General features: G+C 43.7%; 1 protein-coding gene across 2 annotated transcripts in view; it reads right to left on the bottom strand.

Moving 5' to 3' along the window:
• Positions 1 to 16,220, bottom strand: part of CCDC113 (coiled-coil domain containing 113) — a 26,414-nt gene extending 10,194 nt beyond the window's left edge. The window contains exons 1-7 of one of the 2 annotated variants that reach the window (XM_012647850.1): positions 16,026 to 16,205; positions 14,277 to 14,403; positions 13,284 to 13,445; positions 10,607 to 10,762; positions 9,718 to 9,798; positions 7,489 to 7,644; positions 3,856 to 3,963 (exon numbers count right to left, since the gene is read on the bottom strand). In XM_012647850.1, the coding sequence (XP_012503304.1) occupies positions 3,856 to 3,963; positions 7,489 to 7,644; positions 9,718 to 9,798; positions 10,607 to 10,762; positions 13,284 to 13,445; positions 14,277 to 14,403; positions 16,026 to 16,138 (903 nt within the window). In that variant the 5' untranslated portion in view covers positions 16,139 to 16,205. Of the gene's footprint in view, positions 1 to 3,855; positions 3,964 to 7,488; positions 7,645 to 9,717; positions 9,799 to 10,606; positions 10,763 to 13,283; positions 13,446 to 14,276; positions 14,404 to 16,025 lie in introns of both variants that reach the window. The other variant, XM_012647851.1, reaches the window with a different exon arrangement.
• Between the last annotated feature and the right edge of the window lie 836 nt (positions 16,221 to 17,056).

Raw genomic sequence — 17,056 nt, 5'->3', positions numbered from 1 at the left:
TCTACTAAGTGAGGTATCCCAAGAATGGAAAAACAAGCACCACATGTACTCACCATCAAACTGGTATTAGCTGATCAACGTCTAAGTGCACATATAAGAATAACATGTATTGGTTGTTGGGCAAGGGAAGGGGGGAGGGGGGAGGAGGGGACGGGCACATGCACAAACAATGAGTGCGATGTGCACCTCCGGGGGAATGGACACACTTGAAGCTCGGACTTGGGGGTAGGGAGGGTAAGGGCATCATACATAACCTAGTCATCTGTACCCCTATAACATGCTGAAATGAAATAAAAAAAAAAAAGAAAAAAAAAAAAAGAGTAACATCAATAGTGACGAGTCATGTTGACAGTATGCTCCCTTGATGTGATGTGATGAAAATAGCACTTCACTTCCACAGTCTTCCTCTCCGAAATACACAAACCCCAGTATAATCATGAGAAAAACATCAGACAAATGCCGATGGAGGAATATTCTACAAAATACCTGACCAGTACTCCTCAAAACTGTCAAGATCATCAACAACAAAGAAATTCTGAGAAACTGTCACAACCAAGAGGTGCTTAAGGAGACAGGACACTAATTGGATATCCTGGATGGGATCCTGGAACAGTTAAAGGACATTAGGTAAAAACTAAGAAAATATGAATAAAGTATAGACTTCAGTGAATAATAATGTATCAATACCGGTTCATTAATTGTAATAAACATACTAATTTAAGAGGTTAAATTAGGGGAAACTGGGTATGGAGGAGATAAGAATTCTCTACTATCTTCATAATTTTCCTGTAAATCTAAAGTGTATTTTTTTAAAATGAACGAAAAATATATTCCCAGATGAACAACAACCTAGAGAATTCCTTGCTAGCAAATCTGCCTTACAAGAAATACTAAGGAAGTTCTCCAGGCTGAAAAAAAAGTGACACCAGACAATAATTCAGAATCCACATGAAAAAAAAAAAATAGTGCAAAGAAAGGTAATTATGTAGGTCATTATAAAAGATAGTGTAATTGCATATTTCTTCTCTTAACTGGTTTAAAGCAAGTTCATAAAACAATACATACATAATTATATTTGGGGGACTATAACATATAAAAATGTAATATATTTGAAAGTAACAGAACAAAAGAGGCAGACTGAAACAAAGTGTATTTGCATGAGCAAATAACACCAGATAGTAACTGCAATCCACAAGAAGAAACAGAGAAAACCACAAATGGTAAATAAAAATGTTAATACAACAAACTCTATGAACATATTTTATCTCCTTTCTTCTTTCAGTTTTTGGAAGCCTTGCTCCCACCATTTTAAAAATTAACTCATAATGGATCATAAACCTAAATGTAATAGCTTTAACTATAAAACTGTTAAAGAAAGACATAGGAATACATCTTCATGATATTGGGTTAAGCAATGGTTTCTTAGATATGATACCAAAAACATAAGCACAAAAGCAAAAAATAAACTGGACTCCATCAAAATTAAACACTTTGGTGCTACAAACAATACCATCAAGAAAGAGAAAGAAAACCCATAGAATGGGAGAAAATATTTACAAATCATATAGAGATGGTCCTCTTCTTACAATGGTTCAGTTTACGACTTTTTTACTTTATGATAGTGAAAAAGCAATATGCATTCAGTAGAAACTGTATTTGGAGTACCCACACAATCATTCTGTTTTTCACTTTCAGTACAGTACTCAATAAATTACATGAGATATTCAATACTTTATTATAAAATAGACTTGTGTTAGATGATTTTTGCCTAACTGTAGGCTAATGTAAGTGCTCTGAGCTAGGCTAAGCTATGATGTTTAGTAGGTTAGGTATATTAAATGCATTTTTGACTTATGACATTTTCAACTTACAATGGGTAAGTTAAAAAAATAAATAACCCAATTATAAACTGAGCAAAGGACATGAATATACATTTCTCCAATAAAGATAGACAAGTGGCCAATAAATACAAGAAAAGATGCTCAATGTCATTAAGGAAATTCAAATAAAAATGTCAAGAAGATACTACTTCATACCAACTAGGAAGGCCATTAAAGAAAAACTAAAAATATTAATAACAACTGCTGGCAAAGATGTACACAAAATGGAACCCTCATACATTGTTGGTGGGAATGTAAAACGGTATAGCCACTTTGCAAAACAGTTTGGCAGTCTCTCTAAATCTTAAACTTAGAATTACCATATATAACCCACAATTCCAATTTTAAGTATATGTCCGAGAGAAAAGAAAACATAGATCCACAGAAAAAAACTTGTATAAGAATGTTCACATCAGCATCATTCAAAATAGCCAAAAAGTGGAAACCAAGATGTCTATCAACTGCTGAATGGATAAATACAATGAGGTTTAGCCATGTAATGGAATATTATGCGGCTATAAAAAGAAACAAAGTACTGATATATGCTACAACATAAGCCTTTAAAATATCATTTCTAGTTAAAGAAGCCAGTCATGAAAGACTACATATTATATTATCCCCTTTATATGAAATGTCCAGAATAGGCAAGTCCATGGAGACAGAAAGTAGATTAGTGGTTGCCTAGGGCAGGAGGGTGGGGGCCAGGGGAGGTGGAGAATGGAGAAGGATTTCTAAAGGGTAAACATTGTGCTGATGGTTACACAACTCTGTAACTTATATTAATACTATAAACCTGTGGTCCCCAACCCCTGGGCCGCGTACTGGTACCAATTCATGACCTGTTAGGGACTGGGCCACAGAGCTCCGCCAGCCCCCAACACCCATCCGTGGAAAAATTGTCTTCATGAAATCAGTTCTTGGTGCCAAAAAGGTTGGGGACCACTGCTATAAACCATGGAACTGTACACTTCAAATGGGTGATTATATGGTATATGAATTATATCCCAATAAAGCTGTTTTTAAAAAGTTGACAGGAAAACTAAAATATACTAAGCAGTACAGGCTTTTAAAAATCAATTTTAACTTTTACTTGTAATCCAATAACTATTGCCTGCCACTTTGTACTGAGACTGGTTTTTTTGCAGAAGGTACTGGTTCTCTATCAAGGATATGAAGTGGAAGCCATGACAAAACTGAGGCAGATGTAGTAATCCTGTGGCTTTTTGGCCATTGTAGGCAGGTTTGGTGCCACGCACATTGATGGGGACACTTCAGGCCCATTCAAGACAATGACACTAATAATTATGGGAATGGCTTTAGAGGCTGACAAAGCATCACTGCATGTGGTCCTATTTAGTCCCCATAACAAGGGCTGTGACCTCTGTTTTACAGATGTGGGAACAGTCCTGTCTAATGAAAAGGCTTGTTCCAGGCTAGAAACTGGTAGCATCAAAGAATGATGGGTCTTCTGATCATGAGTCCACCCTCCAAAAAAGTTCTCTTTGTATCATATCCTACGTGCATCTCAGTTACGGACATTCATAGCCTGAGCAGCCACCGCACCAGGTGAGTTCTGTGTTTCAACAGCTCACACACACTCTCTCTCTCCTTTACATAAAACATTCTATTTTGGCATGTGCACTTTTTCTCATGTTATAATAGTTACTATATGCACTATACATTTTTTACGGGTATAGACACAAAACTTTGAATATTGTACTTTCAGAAATTCTCGAGTATTATTTGGACTCTATGAAATTTTTCTTATGAGCTGATTATAGAACCCAACCCAGTCGTAAAATGCAATGAAGGTCTCCGGGTGCCACTTTCTGCTTTGATGGCTATTTTGATTTTTATGGTCTAGACTTTTCTAGGTAAACAACCAAGGTGGCTTGAATCTTGGTAGACACTGACTCGAGTCCTTGTAGACAGAAGGAGACAGATATCAGAAACGGCATGTTTTGCCCTCTCCTACCTCCTCTACTTGTAGGGTTTCTCTTTCGATTTTTCCAAGTAGCTCATTTCTCAGCAAATACTCCTTGTCCAGACTGATGTGTATTTCCATTGCTCGGTGAAGCTTGCTCTGAAATATAACAACACACCAAGTCTTGAGCTAAGCTGACCTCTTAGAACTGCGGGAAGGGCAGACAGGTCTTTGTTAAGTAGGAGAAAAGCAGGACCATCCAGGAACTTCAGACTGCCCTTCTCACAGTTGCCTAGATTTTCAGAATCTTGGTGTCTGAGATCTGGCAGGGGAGGAGAGGATCTCAGGGTCTTGCCTTCAGCTGGAGAGGCAGAGAGGTCAGACACACCTGGACCCAAATCCTGCCCCACTACTTACTAAGAGAAACTCTGAGCAAGTCCCAGAGCCTCTCTATACTTGATCCAATCACCTCGCAGGGTTGTGGAGAGGCTTACAGGAGACATCTGGGTAGAATGCTGAGCACAGCACCTGGCACATGGAAAACACTCAAAAAACAGCTGTCATGACTACATGGATGGAGAGGGAGGAATACTCCCCAAGAGATGGGTGCTACTGCTATTCCTACTGACAGGTGAAGGAACTGACCCCCACGGATGTGAAACAATTTCCCCCAGGTCACAGAGACAAGGGTGAGCCAGGAATTGAGCCCAGGCAGTGTGATTCCACCGCGCATAGGCTCCACCACTGTCGCCCTTGCCTAATGAGGCTGGGCCTGCTGGTGTCAGAAGAATCGCGCAGGAGCTGCCTGCCAGATTCCTGTCGCAGCATTTGCCCTTCACCAGCTCCTGCAGGCCCCTGCTTCTCAGACTGGCCCCCTTTCAACCACTCTCTCCCAGTGGGTTAGAGTCAGCCAGAGGAGTTGAGATATGCTCTACTTCGCTGAGGAGTGGGCCTAGGGAAGGAGCTGGTGATTTCAGGGGGCTCACTCAACAAACCCTGAGAACCCACTCACCCTGCACCAGGCCCTGGTCAGCAAAGCAACCTAGGCCCTGCCACAAGGGGGCCAGCTCACAGTCTGGACACAGGTGGGGAGGCAGTCAAATAACTGGAAGAAGAAACGCAAAACTGCAACTGTGCCAAGCTGTAAGAATGCCAGGACAGTGAGAAGAGGTTTTGCTGCAGAAGAAATGCTGGAAAGAGGGCTGGAAGGTGGAGTTAATATGTGCAGGTGAAGAGGAAAGAGAGAACATTCCAAACTAAGGAAAGCGGCTAGGAGAGGAGGGTCTAACAGGAGCTGGGAGAAGGGGTAAGAAGCCACAGGGCCACAGTCAACGTGAAAGGAGAAGTAGGAGGATGCAGGGGCATTGCCCCAGAGTGTCAAAACTTAGATGTAGCAGAAGAGCGTGGAGCCACCTGCCTGGGGAACCTTTGGGCACCCAGAGCCATTCCTCTCCCCACTCCTCTACAGCCCTCACTTCTCTAAGGCTCACTGCCTGCTTCATGCCCTGCATGGAAGTTGCAATGCTTAGGAAAGCAAAAGTGAACAAGAGACCAGATTGAGGGGGCTCAGCTGTGGGCGGGGGAGGCTGGGCAGGAAGGGATGGAACTACAAGGGCATCACTGGCTCTGTTGGGCATGGCCATCATGATGTGTGATAAGGGCTTAATTTGTGATGCTGAGTTAAGCCTTCAGTCACTCGAGGAGGCCACTTCTGAAAAGGCATGCATTCACTTTCCACTGCTGCATAACAAATTACCACAAACTCTGTGGCTTAAAGCAATATCCATTTCTTATCTCATGTTTCTATAGGTCAGGAGGCTGGGCACAGTGAGGCTAGACTATCTGCCCACAGTCCCCTGGGCTGAAATCAAGGTGTCTGCCAGGGCTGTGGTTCTTGTCAGGATCTCAGGGTCCTCTTCCAGGCTCACTTCTTGTTGGCAGAATGCATTTCTCTGAAGTTGTAGGACCAAGGTCCCTATTTTCTTCCTGGCTGTCAGCAGGAGGTTGCTCTCAGCTCCTAGAGGCCCCTCTCAGATCCCTTCCAAGTGGCCCCTCTGTCTTCAAGCCAGCAACAAAGAACTTCTCACCCAGCAAATTCCCTTTGTGCTTCACATCTCTGACATCCTTTTCCAGAGAAACTCTATGATTTCAAAAGGCTTGTGTGATTCGGTCAGGTCCCCATGGGTAATCTCCCTATCTTAAGGTCAACTGTGCCATATAATATAACCTAATCATAGAACAGAATAGAACTTAATAACAGAACCCATCATATTCACAATCCTGGCTGGGGTGTATACACCAGGCGGGCAGGGAGTCTTGAGACATCTAAGAATTCTACCTACCACAAGGCACCAGGTCACTAGTTTACAGTCAGTCAGGGGTGACTCATCCCAGCTGTAGTGAAATGCTTATATTCTACCAGACTCCACCAGGCAGAGCTTGAGGGCATAAGGTCAGAGAAAAAGGTGCCACCTTAACTCAAGTTCACTCATGAAACTCACGGAAGAGAAGAGACCGTGTCCCCTTAGCACTTAGCCCTGCGCCTGCCATACTGTGGGTATGGGTACTGTGCGTAATGGAGGAAAGTTATTCTGCATGTTGTTAACAAGGCCTCTCACACTTGGGTGTTTGATGGTTACATCAAAGTGGCCTGTCCCCCGCCCCCTCCCCCCAAAACCTGAACTGCCAGCTGCTCATTCCACAGCATTGGCTGAGCCCCTGCTTTAGCCAGGCACTGTCCTGGGTGCGAGGGACACAGCACAGACTAGACAGAGCTCCATCCTGCTGGCAAGACACAAAAACTTGCCTCTGAGAGGTGAAGAATCCCTTCAGATGAAGCCCATCCCCCAGCAGAGCTGCCATTTAAGCCCAGGTGAGGTCTGACTCCACAACTCACAGTTGTTTTGCCTCCATTTCCCCCAGGAGACCTGAGAATTGAGACACAGAATGGCTCTCATTCCGCCCGCTGTGGCCTGTGTCACTGATGCTCGGGTATTGCAAGCAATGTAGACCCTGGGCTAGAGTGCCATGGCATCAGCCTAGCTCACAGCAACCTCAAACTCCTGGGCTCAAGTAATCCTCTTGCCTCAGCCTCCCAACTAGCTGGGACTACAGGGGGATGCCACCACACCTGGCTAATTTTTTCTATTTTTTGTAGAGACAGGGTCTCGCTCTTGCTCAGGCTGGTCTCAAACTCCTGAGCTCAAGCGATCCTCTTGACTCGCCTCCTAGAGTGCTAGGATTACAGGCGTGAGCTACCGCACCCAGCCCCTTTGCAGGGTTTTAAGGTGGGAAGTGCTTTATTATAAGCCTAAATTAAACAGGACCTAAATGTGATTAGTTCTCAAAACTCACCATGCATAAAAATCATGTGGGGAGTTAAAAACAACAAAACAAGATGTGAGACCCTTACCTCCTAATTCAATTAGTCAGGGTGGGACTGGCCATTGGTATATTTTTCAAAAAGAAAAAGCCCCCAGATGGTTCTCATGCATAGCCAGGGTTGTGGCAGCATTTAGGGAATTTTAGGAGGCACGGCTTTGGTGAGTGAAATCAGGCAGGAGCAGGATAGTGAGGGACACCTAAGCACTGTGTGAAACTGCTGTGTACACAGGAACCTCCCTGTGGCCAGAAAGGTGGGTGTGGGAAGCCTAGCGGGGCCCTAGGCATCAGGGATGGCCTTACTTTGTAGGTGTTGAGGACCTGCAAGGTGTTCCCAGATGCCAGCTTTAGCTGGATCAGTTCTTGATTCCTTCCTTCAATCGTCTCCAAAAATTGAGCGTTCTCCATCTTTAGCTGCTGAAAATCAACTTCGTGGAGGGCCTCACCCCCCTCTTCCTTCTATGGCTCAGAAAGAAGAAAAGATGGGAGCTTCAGCTGTGATTCTGAATGTATGGGTCGCATTTCGCAACTCTTGGTAAAACTTTGCAGGTCATTCCGTCATTCGACAAACATGCATTGGGCATCTGCTTGGTGCCGGGCATGCTGCTAGGCATTGGGAATAGAGATTTGAGTAAATACAATGTTCCCTAGCCTCAAGGAGAAGAGATGAAGGTTCACAAACAGGCCCCAGGTACTGACTCATCGGCGTGGTGCTCTGGGATGGGCAGGGGGTGGAGGGTGCACAGAAGCCCCTCAGCTAGGCCAGGGGAGGATGAAAGGCCGAGTCAGGGAAGGCTTCCCACAGAGGGTGGTGCCTAAACTGGACCCTCAAGGAAGAGTAAGAATCAGGCCATTTAAAAGTTGTTTTTAACCAGGAAAACCCAGGAAAAGCAGCCCATGAATCCCCCTCCTTTGATTGTATGACGTTTCTGCACTGTGGATCTATTAGTGTATTGGATTCCCTCCCTGACTGCCAGGTCCATGGCATCTTACCTGCCCTGCCAGGCCTATGCCATCTTATATTTGTGACAGCAACAGCCCAAATTGAGGACTGCTGCTGCTCCCACACCCCGCTCTCCTCATCCTGTGCTACCTCCTGAAGACGCGTCTCGTCTTCCCCTTTCCAAAACAATACCGCAATTTCCTTAAGCCCAAACGACCCATTCTCCAGCTCCAATGCTCCCAATCTGTTTTCTATACCTGAGGGTAATCTCTCTCTCTCGCTGAGCCTCTGGAAGCTTTAGCTACATGGTCCTTGATTCTGTTGCCCCTGTATACAGTTCCATGTACATGCTGCTGCCCACTAGTGCGTCCTCTCTTCTGGCAGCACCGCTGAGCACTCCCCCTTGCCACCCCGCTGGCTCACGCTCCTCCATGAACTCTAGTTTACCAATTCTTTCAAGTGTGGAGCTCACACTGGGATGCGACACTCCAGGTTGGGGCTGCTCAGACAGAGCGGACCAAAGACACCCCTTTCTTGGTGTGGGCACTGTATTTCTATCAGTGCAGCCTAGGCCGTAACACCGCCACCAGCTGACAAGATGTTATCAGGTACTCTAAGGCTGAGCCACCCTGTACCTGTGCAGATATTTTGGGGGGACCCAAGTGGGGGATCTTACATTTGTCTTTAGTCTCTTTATGTTAAAACTGTCCCAGCTTGTGGAGATCTTTCTGGACCCCAGGTCGATCAAGCAATAGTCCCCTGACATGTTAGTTCTCCTGCCCAATTTTGTGTCATTTAGTGGTCCCCTTTGACGTGCATGCCATCAGTGCCCATAGTCAAGTTCATAATAAAAATATTGAGCTGGGAAAGGACAGAGCCACGTATCCCATTCTAGAGGCCCTGAGTCATGTTTGTCTCTAATCAGCAGCCATTAGGGTCAGCCGGCCAAAGACTCACCAAAGCACAGTCTAACTGTGCCACCCAGGCCGCATCCCCTCAAAGGTCAACAAGTATGTCATGAGGGTTTTTTTAATTCAAGCCGACTCTATCTATAGAAAGCCCCTTATCTGCCTGCATAGCAACTGTATTCGTTTCCTATTGCTGCTGCAACAAATTTCCACAAACCTAGTGGCTTAAAATAACACAAATTTATCTTACAGTTCTGGAGGTCAGAAGTCTGAAATGGTTTGGGGGCTAAAATCAGGGTGTTGGCAAGGCTTCATTCCTTCTGGAGGCTCTCAGGGAAAATGTTTCCTTGTCATTTCTAGCTTCAAGAGGCTGCCCACATTCCTCGCTTCATGGCCCCCTTCCTCTGTTGTAAAAGCTCATCGCTCTAATCTCTGCTTTTGTTATCATATCTTCTCTTCCCCTCCTGCCTCCCTCCCATAAAGAGGGGGATTACACTGGGCCTGCCCAGGTAATCAGAGAGCATCTCCCCATCTCATGATCCTTCAATTAATGACATCTGCAAAGTACTTTTGCTATATGAGGTAACACATTCACAGATTCCAGGGATTAGGACGTGAGCATCTTTGGGGGGGCCATTACTCAGCCTACCATAAGAAGAAAGAAAGAAAGAAGTCACATACCTGTCTCAATTGTAAAAGCATTTTTTTCCTCTGAACTTTGAGAGAAATATTTTTCAAACGTAATTTGTCCTTCATATTATCCTATAAAATAAAGGCATATTTTAATCCATTTAATACATTTATCTTCTTTTTCCCTGTTGGTTTGAAAAATTGGTAGGTCTAAGGCTGTAAACCAAAAGTTGAGCCCTAACATTCACTCACTTATTTCAAATTCTTTTACTTCCACCCAAGCTGGTGCTGCTAGGACATTTCACTCATAATCAAGAAAGGAATCTGCTCCATGCATATTTTATATTGCTTTTAAGTTCAAGATTATTTGGGTGTATGCTACTGTAGGGGCCTTTCCTGACAAAATGATCTTATGATTTTTTGGTCTTTTATTGTCATGGTAACTTACATAATTTTTATTACTCTTAACATGATAGGGTTAGTAACAAGATCCAAAACTTGACATATATAAAAATCTCTGGGAATGGAGTACCCCAAAATTCTCCTTCCTTTCCCAGGCCAGCCCAAGGTCCATCCCCTTATAAAATGGGAACTCAAAGAGCTTGAGATTCACTTGCCCCTTCCACAGTCACCAGACCCAGCCTCACTCCTTTCTCAAGAAAATACATCAGATCTTGAAACAAATAACAACAATAAAAAAGAAGAAGTCGATCTGAGATAGTATTGATATGCATCCAGCCTGATTGATTTTAGCCTTGATAAGCATGCATTTTAAAACATGCACACACACATACAATTTTAGGGATGCAAAAAAATCTGCATATGTGGGCAACACATATGGTGGACCAAGTGGAGTTGGGCTGCCTCGCATGGATAATTCTATGTCATCCTTGTAAGAATCCACTCCCCCTTTCTAAGCGCTAATTGCCTGCCAACTCACCCTCCGGCGGTTTGTGTCCTCAATGTACTTCATCACTTTCTCAGTGGCCAAAATACTCCCTTTCTTCTTGGATATGGTTTTTAGAATATCTTTTTCAAACTCGTGCACTTCCTTCTGAACTTCAGTCCATCGAATGTCAGCTTCCTCGATGATAGCCTGGGGGAGTCAACACAAAGAGAAAAGAGAGTTTCCAGAAATCCTCAAGGATATATCCTCTAAGGAAACCTAAGTTCCCAGGCCTCTTTGTGTCCTAATACACGATGTTTCTTCTTAGTCTTAGAAAGATATCCTTAAGATACAAACTTGACCATATGAATATTATTATTAAAAAGTATTCCTCAAAAAATAGTATCCATAAGAAAAGAGCAAACAAACAAAAGCAGGGTCTCAGGCATCACTATCCATTAAAAATTATATTGGGGGGAAGAGGGGGTAAGGGCAACATACGTAACCTAAATATCTGTATTCCCATAATATGCTGAAATAAAAAAATAAAATAAAATATTTGTATTAAAAAATTATATTAAAAATATCTGGAAGGATATATGCCAAAACACGAACCATAGTTACATCTAGAGAGATGGATTAGTGGGGAGATAAACAAGCAGTCTTATTATATACTTCTATTACTTTTAAAAAAGATGTTATAAAGCTAGGCATGGTGGCATGCACCTGTAATCCCAGCTGCTCAAGAAGCTGAGGTGGGAGGATCACTTGAGTCCAGGAGTTAAGGCTGTAGTGAATAGCCACTGCACTCCAGCCTGGACAACATAGAGAGACTCCCATCTCCAAAGAAAAAAAGTGTTATAAAATGAATATATGTTTGACATGGAGAGACAATTTCACCTTATTAAGTGAAAAATATAGCTTACAAAATAATATATCTCCTTTTATAATAAATTTGTATATATGTGGAAAATTAAAATTATATATTAGAAAATATATGTAGTAAATTATATAAGGAGATAAATACAAGGGTCAACAGTAACTATTTCCCAGGGGTATCATTGTAGATGTTTTCAAATTTTCTTGTAGCTTAACTATCCCACAACCAACATAGATTACCTTGAAATAAGAAAACACACTATTTTAAAGAATCAAATGGTAAGGTATCTGGAGCCACACAGCACATCATCCCAGTTCAGGCTTTTTCCAGGGCCTGAGAAGCAAAAGCATCTTCACTGGCTGGCCTTAGGCTCCAGCCTCTTCCCAGCCCATCATCTCTTTGTGCTGGAACATCAATCCACCTGAAATGGTGCCTTCAACACGTTGCCCTCCTGCTCAGTTATCCTCAATGGGGTCCGGAGTTCTAAGACATCAAAGATAAACTCCTCTGCCTGGTTCTCAAGGTCTCATTGCCCTACTCAACCTGATTTCCTAATACAGCCTCCAAAGCACCCTCTTCTCTAATCACACGGGCCTCCTCAATGTCATGATCGTGCCATGCTCATGATTACCTTCGCTTCCTTGCTCATGTCTTTCTCCTTACCTAGATTGTCCTTCTTTCCCTATGCCTTAAACAAATGCCATCATTCTTCAAGGTCATGCCAAGTCCCATGCGAAGCGCCACCTCCTCAACAAAGTCTTTTGACCACTGTAGCCCATACTGATCCCTCTCTGCACTTGACACTTACATCACGAAATCTAGCAGGTCAGGGCAATGCTACCACATCCTAAGCTCTTTTAACTTGCTAGAATTCAGCAATACATATTTGGAAAGAGAGAGGAAAGAAGTGGGAGAGGAGAATGGCGGGAGAGAGGGAGGGAGAGATTGGTTTATGCGATACAGATAGTTCTATCAATGGGAGACATGAGTCCACTCTTGTCCCTCTCAAGGCAAGGAGTGTGATTCTGTGTGTGTCCACATTTAGAAACAAAAAAATAGAAAAACTTAGAAATAGAACAGAAGTATCTATTTTTTATACAACGTGGCTCTCAAATGCAAGCCAACAAATTCATCCCGTGGGTAACCAACTTCACAGTGATGTTTTTCCACTGGAGGAAACTGTGTTGGACTCACTAAGACATGCTGTGTGTTAATAGGTCTCCAACAGGACATGGACCATGGGCATGCATGCTGTATGTAAACAGTGACTTGGGTATTTTTTGCCCAGTTCACTGACTTAAACCTCAAACCCTTTGTATTATTAAGGAATTATTGTAAACTTTTAAGGGCATTTAGGGTTATTGTGATTTTTGAGACAGTCTCCCTCTGTCACCCTGGGTAGGGTGCTGTGGCGTCATCATAGCTCACTGCATGTGGTTATGTTTTTTCAAAGAATCTATACCTTGGAGACATACACTGAAATATTTTCAGATAAATGATATGTCTAGGATTCACTTCCTAATAACCCAGTGGGATGCGGGGAAAGTTGGCTGGGACACTGGCGAAACAAGAGTGGCCATATGTTGATAATTGCTGCATCTGGGTGTTGATTCGCAGGAGTTTGTTGTGCTAGCTTCTCTATGTTTGTCTGAAATCTTGCATTAAAAAAAAGTTTTAAATGTTTTTAAAGCAGGTGGGAAATTCCTTAAAGGCAGGCCCTCAATTTGTCTCATCCGTGTTTCTTCCAAAGGACCAACAATTACACCAACACGCTATAGGTACATCTTGGTTAGGTGGAAGTGGGGAGCCCGGGTAGGACGGCCCATGCTGAGAGAAAGGCATAAGGTATACCTCATGGTGCTGTAGATCCCGTTCAGCATTTGCCCTCATGTGCCTTATTTCATCCTTCATGTCTTCCAGCTCCTTTTGTACAAGATCGAGTTTTTGGTCAACAGTGAGGCCTACCATACGGTCCAAGCCTGTGCGGGATTTGGATTTACGCCTGCCCCGTAACTGCAATTCAGGAGAAACAAAGCCATTGTCAAAGAGAACTTGGTAATACAGCAGCCCAAGGGGGGCATCAAAATGATCCCTCAGACCTGCCAGAAATCACCCTAAGGACAGCCAGGGACAATAAGCTCATGGGGAAAGGATGCTGGCTGCTAGGCCTGAGGTGACGGTTATTTCAGAAGTCACCCTAAGGCCCTGGTGCTAACACTTCAAAGGCTTGTGTTACAATGAACTAAAAATAAATACAGGGACAATGCCTCCAGGGTGGAAAGGCAGTGAAGCTGTTGGAGACCAGCACTTAAGTCAATGTCAAGGGGAAGCTCAGTGCTTCCCAAACTGAACACAGACGAGAAATTGCATCTAGGGGCACAGTGTTCAGCAAAATAGACAAATAAACAAAAATATTAGATTTTCTATGCATTTATGGCCAAGGTCACAAGTGGGGAGGTACAGGGAATGTGTGGGACTGAAGATGGGTTTGTCTGGCCCTCAAAGCATGGACCTACATGGATAAGCCCTTTGAGCAAAGGGCCCACACCAGGCCTACTTCTCTCCCTTAGTCACATGGCTGGGCCTTGTAAACAGTTGAGCCACAATTTAAGGGAATTCTTTCAAATAAACTAAGGTATTCTGCGAGAGTCAATCTATTATTAATTGAACCCAATTCCCTTCACACTCACTTGAAAAAGAAACCTTCGAGGGGAAGGAAGAATCCAAAGTAGAACAGGGGGAAAGTCACATGGCCACTTGGCCAAAGAGGGCACATCAAAGGCAGATACACAAATACCATTTGCATGTAAGGGGACAAACAATAAAATAATTTCCATTGTGTACCTGTGCATAGTCTGCTGCTGCTATTTTAATTTCTGATACTCGTGAAGTTCGGTGTTCCCTTGGCTCCAGTTTGATGTAATATTTCTCAAACATCTCTGTCTCAATTTTGAGAGCAGAGTTTCCATAGCTGCAAGACAGAGGGTACCTGAGTAAGTTCTACCAATAGGAGTTTAAACCCCAAATAACTAGTATTTAACACTTATAAGCCACGTGTGACCTCCTGCAAGACACTTAGCCACTTGGAGCTTTAGTTTCCTCATCTATAAAATGGGAATAATAACAGAACCTACCTTTTAGGGTTACAATAAGGAATGCAAAGATTTCCGGACAGTGCCTGGCACATAGTAAGTGCTATTTTAAGTATTTGACATTTTTATTAATATGTTTCATGAGCCACAAAATTCAGAGCACTGGTGTTACACTGAAAATTGTTGTTACAGTTTTCAAGTATCATCTAACCTATTTGTGAAATCCCTTCTGAATTACTACATTCTTGAAGTTATACACCCAATCTTCAGATGTTTCCTTTGGTTCATGTTTCTCAGATCTTTTATTTCTAGCTCTCAGTAGATGAAAGTATCCACTGGAAGTTTATTATAAACTGTGGACAAGTGGTTTTTAAACAACTAGAGATGACAAGCCTAGTTTATCCTGGATATGCCAAGATTATGACCTTTTTAACTTAACTTCTCCTATACACACACACGTGTGTGTGTGTGTGTGTGTGCACACGTGTGTACGAGACAGAGAATGGCATTGATGTTTTCATGTATTATTGAGCTAATTCCTGTTTGGCTGTATTTTAAGACTAGTGGAAAAGGCTAAATGGAAAGCACAATGTATCAAAGTGTCTTGCTTTTTCAGCACATATCCTGTTCCAGGTGTATTTTGTTCCAGGAGTCACACCTGAGTCTGAATCCCAGCACTACCACTGACTGGCTGTGTGAACTTAGGGAAGTGACCGAACCTCTGTGTCTTTGTTTCCTTATCCACCTCCTAGGGTTGCTTGGTGCCATTATATAAGGTCACATATGTAAAATGCATGGGATATAACAACCATTCAAAAATGGTAGCTGTTAGCAACAATGCCTCAATTCTGACCTAAAACTATTTATAGATGTATAGAAGTAACATCTATTTCAGCTACTAGAGCCAGGATATTCTCTGTGAGACCAATAAATTGTACCATTAATCTTGACTACATCATGGAATCCTGATATCCAATTTACTTGCTGTAGCAGATATAAAACAGACTCCTAAAAAGGCAGACTATTGGGCTAACCATTCTTTACTGTCCATGTCCATGTCACAGCCTGGTTCAGGCACATGTGGCCTCATACTAAAATAATATCAAACTATCTTTCTATTCTGCGGGTATATTCGTTTTATCATAGAATCTTAGCATTGGAAAGGGGCTTAGAAATCACCTGGTTCAACCTGCCGCTGCAGAACAGGGGAGAGGCTAAGCATATACCACCTAGCACCAGACAGCCCCGCCAGGCTGAAGTCCTAGCATTACCCTCTGGGCTTCCCACTACCACCCCACCAGCCTCACCCCTGCACCCCGTTCTGGCTCCATCATCAGCTTGTTAGCTCAGTGGTGGTGGAAATGCAGAGGTAAAAAGACAAGTTCCCCCAGTGTCCAGTGCGGGCTTGGATCTTCTCCATGCGGGACCCAAGGTCTGAGGCTACCCGGGACTGGCGGAGCGCCCAGGATGGGGTGGAGGGGGGCGGCCTCCAGGCAGGTACCTGAGCTCCTCCACCAGCCTGCACAGCTGGATAACAGGCAGCTCGTTCTCCTCCCCCGTCTGGGACTCGGTGTGGACGCTGACGCTCTCGCTCTCGTTGTCATCATCACTCATCGCTCTGCCGAAGTGGCCCTCGCCAATGCCGAGTGTGCTCGGGAGCGCCGGGTGCTAGCTGCCACGCTGTCACTCAGGCCGCGATCTAGCTAGCGGAACCGCGCGTTGCCCAGACGACCGGACGCGTGGGAGGCGGAGCTTCCGGCAGCCCCGCCCAGCGCTCCCGCAGCCTATTTCCGCGCTGACCTCAAAGAAGTTGCCAGCCTTAACCCAGAGACACCTAAGCGTTCACTTTCTATACTGCAGCTACTGTTTGCTCAGCACTTACTGTGTCCTTGGCACCGTATTAAGCATACGTTATGAAAGTCCTTGCAACAACGTTGTAGCAGTATCTATTATTCTCTTCATTCTCCAAACAAGGAAACTGAGGCCCAGAAAGTTAATACAATTTATCAGAGTGTCTTCCTTTCCCTGCCTCGCTGTGAGGCCCCTGCTCTGTTCACCACCTGGAGCTTTATACATGCTAACTACAGTTTCTCTCAGATATCAACATCCTGTAGTTCCAGAAGAAAAAAAAATGTGGCTGATTATAACATGGGTATAAATTCAGGAGACATCCCTAAATAGGCACTGGATATCTACTATGTCCTTAGTATCTTGAGGGAATGTATGGAAAAAAACCACTGTAGCCCCCAAGGAGCTTCCAGTTAAATGAGGGAAACTGCCCCTAAAAAAGCCGTTGCAACATGGGGTGATGAGAGTAATAACATCGTGCCTCATGCTGCGCTTCATAGTCATCAACTCATTAAACCCTAAAAACAGGCACATGAAATCTGTATTGTTGTTCTCATCTTACAGACCAGGAAACCGAGGAATAGAGTAGCTTAGATTCCGTTGCACACAGGAATGGACTCAAGCTCTAGCGGAAGCGAAGTCCGTGCTGTTAACATCTACCCCGACATGTGACAAGGCAAGGAT

This window comes from Propithecus coquereli, unplaced genomic scaffold, assembly GCF_000956105.1.
Source record: "Propithecus coquereli isolate 6110/MARCELLA unplaced genomic scaffold, Pcoq_1.0 Scaffold272, whole genome shotgun sequence".
NCBI classification, from domain to species: domain Eukaryota; kingdom Metazoa; phylum Chordata; class Mammalia; order Primates; family Indriidae; genus Propithecus; species Propithecus coquereli.
The sequence above is the reverse complement of the archived record's forward strand: the minus strand, read 5'-3'. Positions and strand labels throughout refer to the sequence as shown.